The 12,209-nt window shown below is 41.5% G+C and overlaps 2 protein-coding genes across 2 annotated transcripts in view; one reads left to right on the forward strand and one right to left on the reverse strand.

Moving 5' to 3' along the window:
* Nucleotides 1-1,812: 1,812 nt before the first annotated feature.
* TIGD2 (tigger transposable element derived 2) lies at nt 1,813-5,167 on the reverse strand. The gene is made up of 2 exons (XM_040478465.1): nt 4,840-5,167; nt 1,813-4,663 (listed from the first exon to the last, which is right to left on the reverse strand). Exon 2 carries the CDS (start codon nt 3,741-3,743, stop codon nt 2,166-2,168), a length of 1,578 nt encoding a protein of 525 aa, XP_040334399.1. The 5' UTR covers nt 3,744-4,663; nt 4,840-5,167; the 3' UTR covers nt 1,813-2,165.
* Nucleotides 5,168-5,391: 224 nt separating this feature from the next.
* The window catches only part of LOC121032675 (protein FAM13A-like), a 92,198-nt gene continuing 85,380 nt past the window's right edge, over nt 5,392-12,209 (forward strand). The window contains exon 1 of the mRNA XM_040478479.1: nt 5,392-5,636. The gene's annotated coding sequence lies outside the window, so the exon portion shown is untranslated. The remainder of the gene's footprint in view (nt 5,637-12,209) is intronic.

A 12,209-nucleotide genomic window follows, 5' to 3' on the forward strand; every position in this document is an offset into this window, starting at 1 on the left:
CTTGGAAAAGGGAAAAGATTTTTGTATTACAATTAAATAGGGAATTAGAATTCACAGTTTATATTAGCATCTATGATAAAACACAGGATTAAACAAACCATTTCAATATTGTAATTGAAAGGAGTTTGAAGAGTTGTTAGCAAAAGACTGTGAAAAATGCAAAGCAACATTCAAATATGTCTTTACCATGATCAGGTTTGAATCTCTTAGTCTCCAAGAAGCCAAATAGCCTCAGGACTTATTCCGTGTACAGTCTTCATTTCCTCAGGCCCATCCAGTAATTGAAACTGTGTAAACTGAGGAAGGTGTGTTAATAGGTGAATTCTCCCAAAGAAAGTGGATTCTTAGTGGTTTTCTGAAATAGGCTTTCCTGAACCAAAACCTCAGCTCAAAAGGCAGAGCCCTGCACTCTAATGATAGCCTCATGAAGAATTGTCAGTGTCTCTAAAATCTCAAATCAATCACAACAAAGCTCCCTATATATGGCTGGGCTTAACTGCTATAACCAGAGTTTTTTGTCATGTTTCTTTTGCTCTGAATTTTTCTACTGATTCTGTTACTGTAATTTAATAAAGTATTTCAAATGTCCTGCTTATTATCTTATCTACTTTTAAGGTATTTTATTATTTCAGTAAATTATGCCAATACTAGTAATATAGATTCTCTTCTATGAATAATGGTAACATCTATTTATTTTATTAGCAGGCCAGGGAGCAAAGAAATTACAATTCCATTCCCATTTATTTTATAATTCAATCTAAGATGTCTTAAATGTGCCCACAGACCTCACTGTGCCTAGCAATAGATGGTCAGGAAATGACTTCTAAATTGGATTAACCTTTCAGTTTTCACTGAAATAAATTATTATTCTATTTCAACTGAAGCTAGTTACTTGTCTTTTATCTCACTTCCCTTTAAAGGGTTTTCCTAACACAGCAACCTCACAGTTGAGTCACACACCGGGTCTGTTCAGCACAACTTTTGAAACTCATAGTTTCAGGAACTCAGTAACAGTAGCTAACATTCAAAGAGGACTTAAGCTGAGTCAGGTCCTCTTCTAAGCCCCTAATACTTAAAATCCATACGTTAAATCATATGCTGCTCACAAAAACTCTCTAAGGCAGGTATTACTCCTAATTCACATATGGGTTAAATAACTTGCCCATGGTCACACAGCAGCCCATACTCTTCTATAATAATCTTTCTCATGTTCTACTTAATGTTAGTCCACTGCTCATGTGGTGGATGGTTCCACAAATTTTATGCACGCTTATGTTCTCAATTATCCTCAGAAAAAAATATGCTATAAGAAAGTAAACAACATAAGTTGTAAGCTTTAAGTGTTATATAAATATCAAACAGCTTATTAAAAACAAGAACTATTGATATATCTATTCTAAAGAATTGAAATGAAAGACAACAAAGTATAACTCTTACCTCTTCTGATTACGATGGTTTGGGAACTGAAAACTAATTTTTCTGAAATGGGGATGGCATTCTTTTTACAACTCTGAAGGAACTCTCCCTGCTGTCAGTTGGAATAAAAGTGAAGTGCAAGCCCTCTCCCTGGAGACATTTTATGTTTCTTCTTCCTTCATTATACTCAGAGATGGCCAATCTGAATTGCTGACTACCCAAATACTGTTGATATAGAATCCCATATTTCAGGTTTGAGACTATTTTCCTTCAGTGCTCTCGTTGCACAGACAAATTTTTGCTAAGTTCCAAAAATTTCAGCAGGTGGAAACATCATGGAAATGGAAACTTACCCCCAACATATTTCATTTGGAAACTGGAGTTCAGAGCAAGTCATAAAAATTTAATTTAAGTAAGATTTATTGATTGCCTATAGTGTGCACGGTCCTCTATTAGACACATTGAAATTCAGGCACAAAACAGACACAAAATATCTGGCCTCAGGTACCTTATCATCTAACTAGTATAATACAGATTAGAAAGAGTAAACAAACAAGTTACATGGATGGAAATGGTCACGTACTAGAATCAACATTAAAGAGCAGTAATTTAAGTAATCCAAAATGGCATCTAATCCTAAAATCATTTATAAAATGTATTTAGCTTTAAAATCCACAGCACTTCAAAGAAGATAATGAAGTTCCACTGCAGATAAAGTCACAAAGATACAAATACACTTAAGAGTATTATTAATGACTTTTGTTATTTTGGATCTTCTGTTTTCTTCTTATTATTGTTCGAAGCCTCCGTAATACCAGTTTATCAGACAGAAGCATGTCCTCTTGTTGTTCTAGATAATCCAGTAAATTTTCGGTCCATTCAAGTGCAGCTTTATGGCTAATATGCTTCTCTGGATTCAGTTCTGCTTTTCTAGTCTTATTGGAATGTTTTTGTTCAGCAGGCTTGGCCTGGTCCTCAGCACTTTCACTGTCTGTTAGCACCTGACAGCTTGAGTCATTGCTCCGAGAGTCAAACCACTGATCAATATTCTCAATGTCAACGTGTTCACAGTCTTCTGTATTCTGTAAAACTGTTGCTAAGTTAGCTGCTAAAATGGCTCCTTCATCAATGTTCATGCCTGAATTCTCTTCATTGCTAGGAAACAGTTTTTTCCATGCTTTGGTTATGGTACTAGATTTTACCATGTTCCAAGCTCTTGATACTTCATAAATTGCATCCAACACTGTCAAATTTTTCCAAAACATTTTTGGGTCAATTCCTTCACCCATGTATTTCTGAAGAAGTCCTGCTCGGTAGTATCTTTTTACTGTGGCTAGAACCCCCTGACTCATAGGTTGAATTAGACTTGTGACATTTGGTGGCAAATATTTCACAATTATTCTGCCATCATCTGAACTCAATAATTCTTCATTTGGATGTGCTGGGGGAAAATCCAAAAGAAGCACTGCTTTTTCTAGAAGCCCCTGGGATTTCAAATGCTTCTGTACCTGTGGCACAAAGTACTTTTCAAACCACTGTCTGAAAACAGAATGTTCTATCCATGCACTTTTTTGACTGAAGTAAGTGACAGGAAGGTTTGAAAGGTCAGCTCCTTTGAACGCACGGGGTTTTTTTGCTTTTCCCACAACACAAAGATTAAGTTTGTGTAAACCAGTGGCATTTGCACAACACATAATAATGATTCTCTCTCTGCTTGACCTATAACCAGAAGTAGTTTGTTCAGTTTCAAGAGCTAATGTCCTTGATGGTAGACATTTCCAGAACAATCCAGTTTGATCAGCACCATAAATTTGCTCCGGTTGTAGATTCTCTCTCTCGACAAATTCCTGAAAGTTACCGCAAAATTCACTGGCAGCAGTTTCATCTCCTTTTAATTTTGTTCCTTTACCAGCAGCCTTTGGAATACCATGGCGCTGCTTAAATCGAGTTAGCCAGCCAGATGATGCATTAAAATCACCTTCCATTCCCAGAGCATCAAAAAAGAATTTGGCTTGTTTTGCACAAATTGTTCCGGACACTGGAATCCCATCTGTTTTCTGTTGGTTAAACCACTCTATCATAACCCTATCAAGTTCCTCGTATGTCGATGACTTCATTGATTTACGTTTGGACACCCCACTTGTAGGATCTGAACTGTTTGCATAGTTTATTATCCTTTCTTTGTTCTTTTTAATATCACGAACCGTGGATTCACCAATTCCATACACTACAGAAAGCTTTTTGAAAGATATGCCTTCCTCAAGTTTCTTAATAATGTCAAGCTTGTCCTTAATTGTCAACACCACACGCTTACGTTTCCCCAACATTTTAAATGTCCAATATTTTAAGCAATTACTAGAACAAGATATTTAACAACTTAGATTTGAATACAATGAGACTAGAAAATGGGGTTTTAAGATCCCTTCCCTTCTCCGCAGGACCTAGATGGATGGTATGCTGGCCAATTTCCAGGCCAGGCCTATGTGACTCTCTTCACTTTGTTGTTTAAAGCCTACAAAGTTCTTTCAACAGGGACTAGTTTTAACTAAACCTATCTTCTTTCTTCCTCCTTACTTAGTTTAAGGTCTTTTCATGAACTGCAATCTCAAAGGAGACTGCAACCAATCTGTACCAGTAAGGTCTCTAAAACAGTCCTATTGTGTATTTAATTCTTCTTTTCATTACAGGTAGAGACTCTTTGCTAAAGGAACTAAGACTCAGGTGGGAGTACTTTGAGAAATGTGCCAGGGATAAATAGTTTAAGAGAGGACTTGTAGACATGACATATGGGAAAATATAATGGAAAAACTCATCCGCTGACGCTGTCTTTGTCAGGCAATGTACTGTATGGAATACAGCCTCTTCAGGGCAAGGACTGCTAGAGATTAATTATTCAAGTGAGTGGTTATGGAAATCATAGGCAGGCGAGATAAGGCAAGCTGGACAGAAGTGAGCAGTGCAAATAAGGTGAAAATGGACAGGCAGAAAACTTTGTACTTTAACATGACACAAACTTATACCTAATGTATTTGGCAACTGGAAAGGCAAAAGGCGGACAAGAGGTGGTGTCACATGATTAAAGCAAGCATCAAAAACTTCATTGGTAGAAATCAGAACTCATGGTAGAAGGTATGGAGTGGAAGGCTCAGTGAAGATGTTAAAATAATCCTGGTGAAAGATGATCCTCGATGGGCCAACAGAAGTAGTTCCTGTGGGGAGCTGTATAAGCACTCGGTGCCTCCGAAACCTAAAGGAAAATACCAAAAACATTTTTTTTTTCAATATCAGGGTCTGTGGCATTACTCGTATCTATCCTGCAACTATATTGAGAAAATTAACGCCTCCTATCAGTGTGATGGCAAAATCCGACAAATAATGCTTTTAGGCATTATCTGGAGTGACAGCGGGACCTGAATTGCCTACCTCCTGAAATTAAGAGGTCAGAGACAAGCCGCGTTAGCGAGGGCCTCTCCCCGCAGGGCGAGCTCCGGAGCGCGGGACGTCTTTGCTCACGCGGAGGGAGCCCGGATTCCTCCGTGGACGCCGGCGACCAGGGTGTCACCGCCGCAGCGAGCGAGCGCTTGGCCCAGGGGACGCCAGTCAGCGGGCCGGGGGCATCACTCTCCGCCAGCCCGCGCGGGGGCCAGACCGCCCTGAAAGCAAATGGAGTCTCTAGAGGGTGGCTGACACTGGTGGCGCGGCGGCAGCGGCAAGCGGCGAGCGTCGCCGCCGGAGCCGGAAGGCGGGGGATTAGGGTGCACGCGCGCGCCCCCGCAAGAACGCTGTGTCGGCAAGGGGGTGGGGCCTGCGCGGGCGAGTGCGCGCGGCCCGGGGGCGGGGTCTTCGGCGAGAGGGCGGGGGCGGGGCCGGCCGCTGCAGCTTCTTTAGGCGCGGCGTGGGTTCGGCTAAAGCCCTGCCTGCTCTAGCCTGCAGACTATTTAGTCGGCCAGCAGGGGGCGGTCCAAGTCCACCCTGTCTTGGCCCTTCTTTCAGTGGCTCTCCTCTGGGGGCGAGGCTTCCTCCTCTCTCAGGTGGAATAAAAATCGCACCCTCTGAGGGCTCTGGAGAAAGCTACTCATCCTCAGGTGCCACGAGCGGCTTGCGAATGGGGCTGGGCGAGCGCACGTGGAGCGTGTTTACAAATAGCGGCCGCTGCACCCGTGCGTTCCAGCGCCGGTCACCTGGGGCTGGAGGAGTCGGAGCGAGGATCATGAGCAAAGGTAGAAGCGAGCAGATGCGGTTGCTGGCCGAGGGCAGGAAGGCTAGCTCCCTTTGGGGTTCAGGAGAGGAGCTGGGCTTACATTCTGCATAATCTACCTGAGCAAGCCCGGGGTTCCTGAGGTGCAGCAGGGGTTGGTCAAACTGGGTATCGAGTATTCCCTCCCTGGTTGCGATGCTCCAGGGTTGAAGTCACAGTCACCATAGAAGCGGACCCTGTGCAAGACGGACAGCACCTGGGAGACGCGTGAGCCCGTGGGAGACTCCCTCGTGAGTTTCCTGCCGCCCCTTTTCTCCTTCTGCTTCTCGGTAGTAATGAGGAAATTTGCAGTTTGACAAATAGTCCTTTGGTTTATTTTAAGTGGAGGTAGCATTAGTTTCTATTTTGGAATTCTAAATGGACCGAATGCCAGCACTTGTGTACTAATAACCTCTGCGTTGAACCATGCCAACTCCCCCTTCCCGGACTCCGTTCCTTATGGCGGGCGGGGGGGGGGGGGGGTTGCTCAGAGCCTTCCCAGGGGAAGGGAGTGGCTGCACCTCCATCCTGCAGCACCTGTTTACCAAGGAAACGCGTTTAGCCTTCTCTCTCTCTCTCTCTCTCTCTCTCTCTCTCTCTCTCTCTCTCTGTGCGTGCATAATACTTTGAAAAATGGAAAAGGCTAAAGTTTCTCCAATACCCTAACATAAATGTCTATTCATTTTCGTTAACATAAAGTAGCATGGTAATTCGTCATTTATTTGTAAAGGCCATACTGTTGCTAAAACGTTTCATAAGGGAACTGACCTGAGCATTCATACTGCAGCAAAGAGATGATTGTAAGGCTTCTAACTATCTGACTCCCGCGCCCAAACTGCTCAATTGCCTACCTGAAAATCGCAGCTTTCCTCTACCTGGCATGATGGAAAATCTGTGATCTCCTAGTTATGCTGTGAAGTAGTTTTAGACAAATACCTGCTTCCCCCTCCTCCCCCCACCCTTCCTCCCAACTATCAACCAAGCAGTTTCTGCAAGTTTGGTTGACTATTTGAGGTAAAGTACAACTTCATGCAAGTTTTAGATCACTTTTAAAAGTTTGCCCCCCCCATAGTTGTAAGAAGCGTGAAAACAGTTGTATCTGATATGGTATCCATTCCTTAAGGAAAAAGAGCCGATATGTACCGACTACCAACCATTGGTGGTGGCATGTAACCAGATGTTAGCCCCCTGGCCTTCTCCCTCACCCGCCAGCCTACTGGGGTCACTGGGTCCTATTATATATTTAAATAAAGTGACCCCTGACTCTTCTCTCCCTTGCCCGATATCTCTGAGGTTTAATTTCTTTCCAGATACCCCTTGGATCATTTCTCCGTTTCTGCTGATTCTCCAGCTTGATCATGTCTTGTCTCTTAGAACTGTTCCCTTTTCATCACCTTGTGTGAGTTTAAATCTGGAACACAGCCCATATGCCTTGGTTGCCTCAAAACACCACCTCCCACAAGGCAGTTGTATTTAGTAGACTTATTAATAAGACTTGACTTTACCCAAGACAGCTGTGTCTTTACACAAGCTAGTTTTCTATAACAGACTTTTTCCTTTTTGTTGAGGGGAGGGGTTACTAGTTGTGGAAGATTTGTATTCAAGTACAAGAGTGGGGGGGGGACCTTAAAATAGAGCGTGTATCCTCCTGGTTTTATTAGGAGCCAGGCTGACCACAGGCATTTCTTACTGTCCGTTCTTTGGGTCACCACCTCATTTCGTCTTGACATGCCATCCTCTCTATCCCCAACATTCTTCTGTCTCAGAATCCCCCCAACCTTCCCTCTGAGCTGTTTGTGATATCTTAGATTCTTTTTCCTTTATGACACAGGGAAGTTTTCTATTCTGTGTCTTTTTTCTACCTGTCCCTTACCATTCACTGTGGTTTATTCTCTAATTAGAAGACAGTTCACTCCTGAGGGAATGCTGCTACCAGGATTTCTTTCCTGGTATCCCTTAATCCTTGTATTATGAGGTCAACGGTACCTCTATTTTTTGTACAGTGAATCAAAAGCCAAAAGGTGTGTGAATCTATTAAACATAGGTGGCAGAATGAAGAGTTGAGCCAGAACTATTTGGTTTTAAAGGCAATGTGCTCTGCCCACCATCACAATGGAAATATTTAACTCAAAGATGTAAAAAGAGGAAAAAGTACATTGTGGGTATTCATTTTTGCATAATTAAAGTGGCCATTTGTTAAAATGGAATTTTCGACATTAACCTACCAAAGTGGCATTCTGGTTGTGAGGGTACCTTAAGTCTGGAGCAGTGATGGGGCGCCTGGGTGGCGCAGTCGGTTAAGCGTCCGACTTCAACCAGGTCACGATCTCGCGGTCCGTGAGTTCGAGCCCCGCGTCGGGCTCTGGGCTGATGGCTCAGAGCCTGGAGCCTGTTTCCGATTCTGTGTCTCCCTCTCTCTCTGCCCCTCCCCTATTCATGCTCTGTCTCTCTCTGTCCCAAAAATAAATAAACGTTGGAAAAAAAATTTTTTTTAAAAAAAGTCTGGAGCAGTGTTCATCAGACATGGCATTTGGTTCGTTGGAATGTGGGTGTGCTGAAGGCTACTCCAAATCACCTGAAATGGCTTATGTTTCTCATCATTAAAAGTTCTAAATTCCCTTTTCTACTAAGATAATCTCAGTGCAAATACATTTTGCAGCCTCATTTTCTGTAGTATGTTTCATGCATGATAGTTTTGTAATAGAATAGTACATCTCTAGATAGAGTAAATTCTTGTAAAGCAACTGCTTTCTTGCTTTCTTGCTTTTTTGATTTCATTTACTTTATCATTGATCCTCATTTACTTGGAAATTTTTGGTTAAGTTACCCAAATTAGCTACTCCAGTAAGCTTAAGACGAAGACCTGATACTATTATTCCATTTGTATTAAACTGATTTAATATCAAATAGTATTTCTTAATGATTGAAAAATATTGCCAATTGATTTGCAACAAATGGTTTCACAAAGAACATTTGTCACCTACTTTGAGTGACATAAAATATGGAGGGGATTTTTGTAGCTAAAATATAATATATTTTGGAGTGTATTAGGGCAAACAAGATATATAACAGTTGTTATCTTCAAAATGAAAACCTATTCTTTGAAGTCTCTTTTAGCTGTAAAGTTATTTCACCTTGTATTTTAGACAAAAGCCCAAATCATTCATTTTTAGTGTTAAAAAATCCCTTTTATATAGTTAAAGGTAGAAATGCTTTTCCACTTGAAAATTTCTGGACACAAATGACAGAACAGATTACTCTTTGGAAAATCCCTTATCTTTTTTAAGAAAGTTTTTAACTTGATATTGAAAGGTAGTGTTTTTTTTTCATATTCTTGAGTCTTCTATAGATGCCCAGTAGGAGGCTTTTAAACTTAATTTTCTTTTTTGTGTTTCCTTGTTGGCTGGCAGTAGGTTTTCAACTGACTGGCAGCATAGGCAAAGCTAAGACAATGAGTTCCTAGGAAGATAAAAAAGATTTGATAGGGTTGAAAAAATGAAAATTACTGGTGGAAATGTTTAAGGAAAAATTAGACTTGCTTCCTAAAAAAAAAAAAAAAATGTGGATATAAATTGAAGAAACCAGTGAATTGCTAATTGGTGGCCACAGTATGGGTTGGAAACTTGAGTAAAATCTAGACCCACTTTACCTTTCCCAATTGTTCTCTAAAGGAGTCCTCAGTTTCCCATAGATTGATGAAATCCACCTTCCTGAAAGCCACTGTGCACCAGACCACCCATGCTCCCTGTGCCCAACACATGCAGCTTCATGCTTTAAGGCTCTGCTTGCTGCTGTTTTAGCCTAAACAAGTCCAATCCTTCCTCTGTTAATCTGTACATTATTCTGTTCTAGTTTGTCCAAAAACTGCTTCTCCCAAGGCTGCTGTTCAGACTTGATGGGTCAGAATCACCTGGGGTCCAAACTGTAGCTTCTGGGGCTCACTCCAGGGATGAAACCCAGGAACCTTTCATTTTTGGCAAGAACCCCAAGAAATTCTAATATGCTAAAGTTTGAAAACCTTACATACTGACCACCATTTTTTAAATTTTTTTTTTTTAACATTTATTTATTTTTGAGACAGAGAGAGACAGAGCATGAACAGGGGAGGGGCAGAGAGAGAGGGAGACACAGAATCGGAAACAGGCTCCAGGCTCTGAGCCATCAGCCCAGAGCCTGATGCGGGGCTCAAACTCACGGACCACGAGATCATGACCTGAGCTGAAGTCAGACGCTTAACCGACTGAGCCACCCAGGCGCCCCACTGACCACCATTTTTAATATGAAGTTCTTCGCTCATATTCTTTTGGAAGGGAGTTTTTCTTCTTCCCCCTCCCCCTCTCTTCTTAAATTATAAGCCATCTTTGAAGGAAAATATGAAATACAGAAAAGCAAAACAAAATAAACTAGCATTCAGACACAATAGCACTAAACATTTTAGGGTGTATCCATTGTCTTTTATCAATGTAATTTTCTCCTATATAGTATAGTTTATATCACATTTTTAAATGAGAACATAAAGTCCTAATAAACATAAAAATTTATATACATACTCTTAATAGCATATTTTATGATACTGCTTCTTATCAGCCAAATATTACTAGGAACACAACCTGTTGCCAAAATTGGGCTTACTGCTGCAGTAAGGGAGCCATACCTTGAAAAACCATGGAATATCTCAAAAAGAGGGAGTCAGGTGAGCTTGGCACAAGGACTTGGGTAAGGTGATTTTAGGGAGGTTTAAAGAAAGTGAAGAGTCTATTCTGGATTAAGTGCTGCCAGAAAGCAGGAGAAATTGACTATTGGGTCTTTTAATTTTTATCCAGGAAGCTACAGGGACAGGCTAGAGTTTCACTGGAGAGGCAGTAGTAGTCAGTCCTGCAAGCCAGGAGAGGGGGGTATTTGATCATTTTTTTGTGGTTACCCAGCTTTCCACCACCCCCCCCAACACTCACTTATTACATTTCCATTTAAGCAGCATTATGCAATGTTCTTGTTTTTGTCTTATTTTACTACAATCATGGAGAGTCCTCCTCTAATGTCTGTGAAGTTATTTAGACTCCTTGGGGTAACACCATGCCTACCTTCTTCAAAGCTTTCAACACATCCTTAAAGGATCCAGGATCCAAAAAAGCTTAAATGATAATCATTGATAGATAAGCTCATTCAGCCTTGAAACTATCCCTAATTTAGCTGCGTAGATAATATCATAATGCAATTCTACCTTAGTGAGACTCTCTTATGTTTGAGGAAGATTGTTATTAATACTTGGCTTCCATGCTTCTAGATTAAAAAGTTCCCATGATAGTGCTTCTCAAGTAGCTTTGATCAATTTTAGAAGTTTTCATCACCCAGAAAGAAATCCCATACTGTTAGCAGTCACTTTCCATCCCCCCCCCAACCCTCTCCTGTTCCCCAGCTCCTGGCAAGCCCTTATCTCTATGGATCTGCAGATTCTAGACATTCCATATAAATGGAATCATACAATATGTGTACTTTGTGACTGGCTTCTTTCACTGAACATAAAGTTTGCAAGGTTCATCATGTTAGATAGCATGCATTAGTACATCACATTCTTTTATTGCTGAATACTGTTCTGTAATATGGATGTACCACATTTATTCATGAGTTGATGGACATTCAAGTTTCCATTGTTAGGCTCTTATGAATAATGTTGGTGTGAACATCTACGCACAAGTTTTTGTACATACAGACATTTGGACATATGGTTTCATTTCTCTCAGGTACATAACTAAGATTCGGATTACTGGGTCATATGGTAGGTCTGTGTTTAAACTTTTGAGGGGCTATTTTTTTTTTTAATTTTTTAGTGTTTATTGAGGGAGAGAGAGGGGGAGAGAGAGAGAATAAGAATGAGAATGAGCAGGGGGCGCCTGGGTGGAGCAGTCGGTTAAGCGTCCGACTTCAGCCAGGTCACGATCTCGAGGTCCATGAGTTCAAGCCCTGCGTCGGGCTCTGGGCTGATGGCTCAGAGCCTGGAGCCTGTTTCCGATTCTGTGTCTCCCTCTCTCTGCCCCTCCCCCATTCATGCTCTGTCTCTCTCTGTCCCAAAAATAAATAAACGTTGAAAAAAAAATTTAAAAAAAAAAAAAAAAAGAATGAGAATGAGCAGGAGAGGGGCAGAGAGAGAAGGAGACACAGAATCTGAAACAGGGCTCCAAGCTGTCAGCACAGAGCCTGATGTGGGGCTCAAACCCAGGAACTGCGAGATCATGACCTGAGCCAGTCAGATGCTTAACTGACTGAGCCACCCAGGTGTTCCTTGAGGAGCTATTTCTAAAGCAGGTTACTTTTTTACAGTGTATAAGGACTCCTAGTCCTTTTGTCTTAGTCCATTTGTACTGCTACAACAAAACACCACAGACTGGGTAGCTTATAAACAACAGGAATTTATTTCTCACATTTTTTAAGGCTGGAAAGTAAAAGATCAAGGTGCCAACAGATTCAGTGTGATGGCTGGTCAGAATTCACTTCCTGGTTCATAGCTGGTACCTTCTTGCTGTGTCTCCACATAGTGGAAGGAGAAGGAATCTCTGGG

The sequence above is a fragment of the Herpailurus yagouaroundi genome, unplaced genomic scaffold, assembly GCF_014898765.1.
Source record: "Herpailurus yagouaroundi ecotype Mexico unplaced genomic scaffold, PumYag 28, whole genome shotgun sequence".
Lineage (NCBI taxonomy): Eukaryota > Metazoa > Chordata > Mammalia > Carnivora > Felidae > Herpailurus > Herpailurus yagouaroundi.

What these genes read in the sequence shown, in the direction of transcription:
- TIGD2 (XM_040478465.1), bottom strand. Translation starts at nt 3,743, where the DNA reads ATGTTGGGGAAACGTAAGCGTGTGGTGTTGACAATTAAGGACAAGCTT.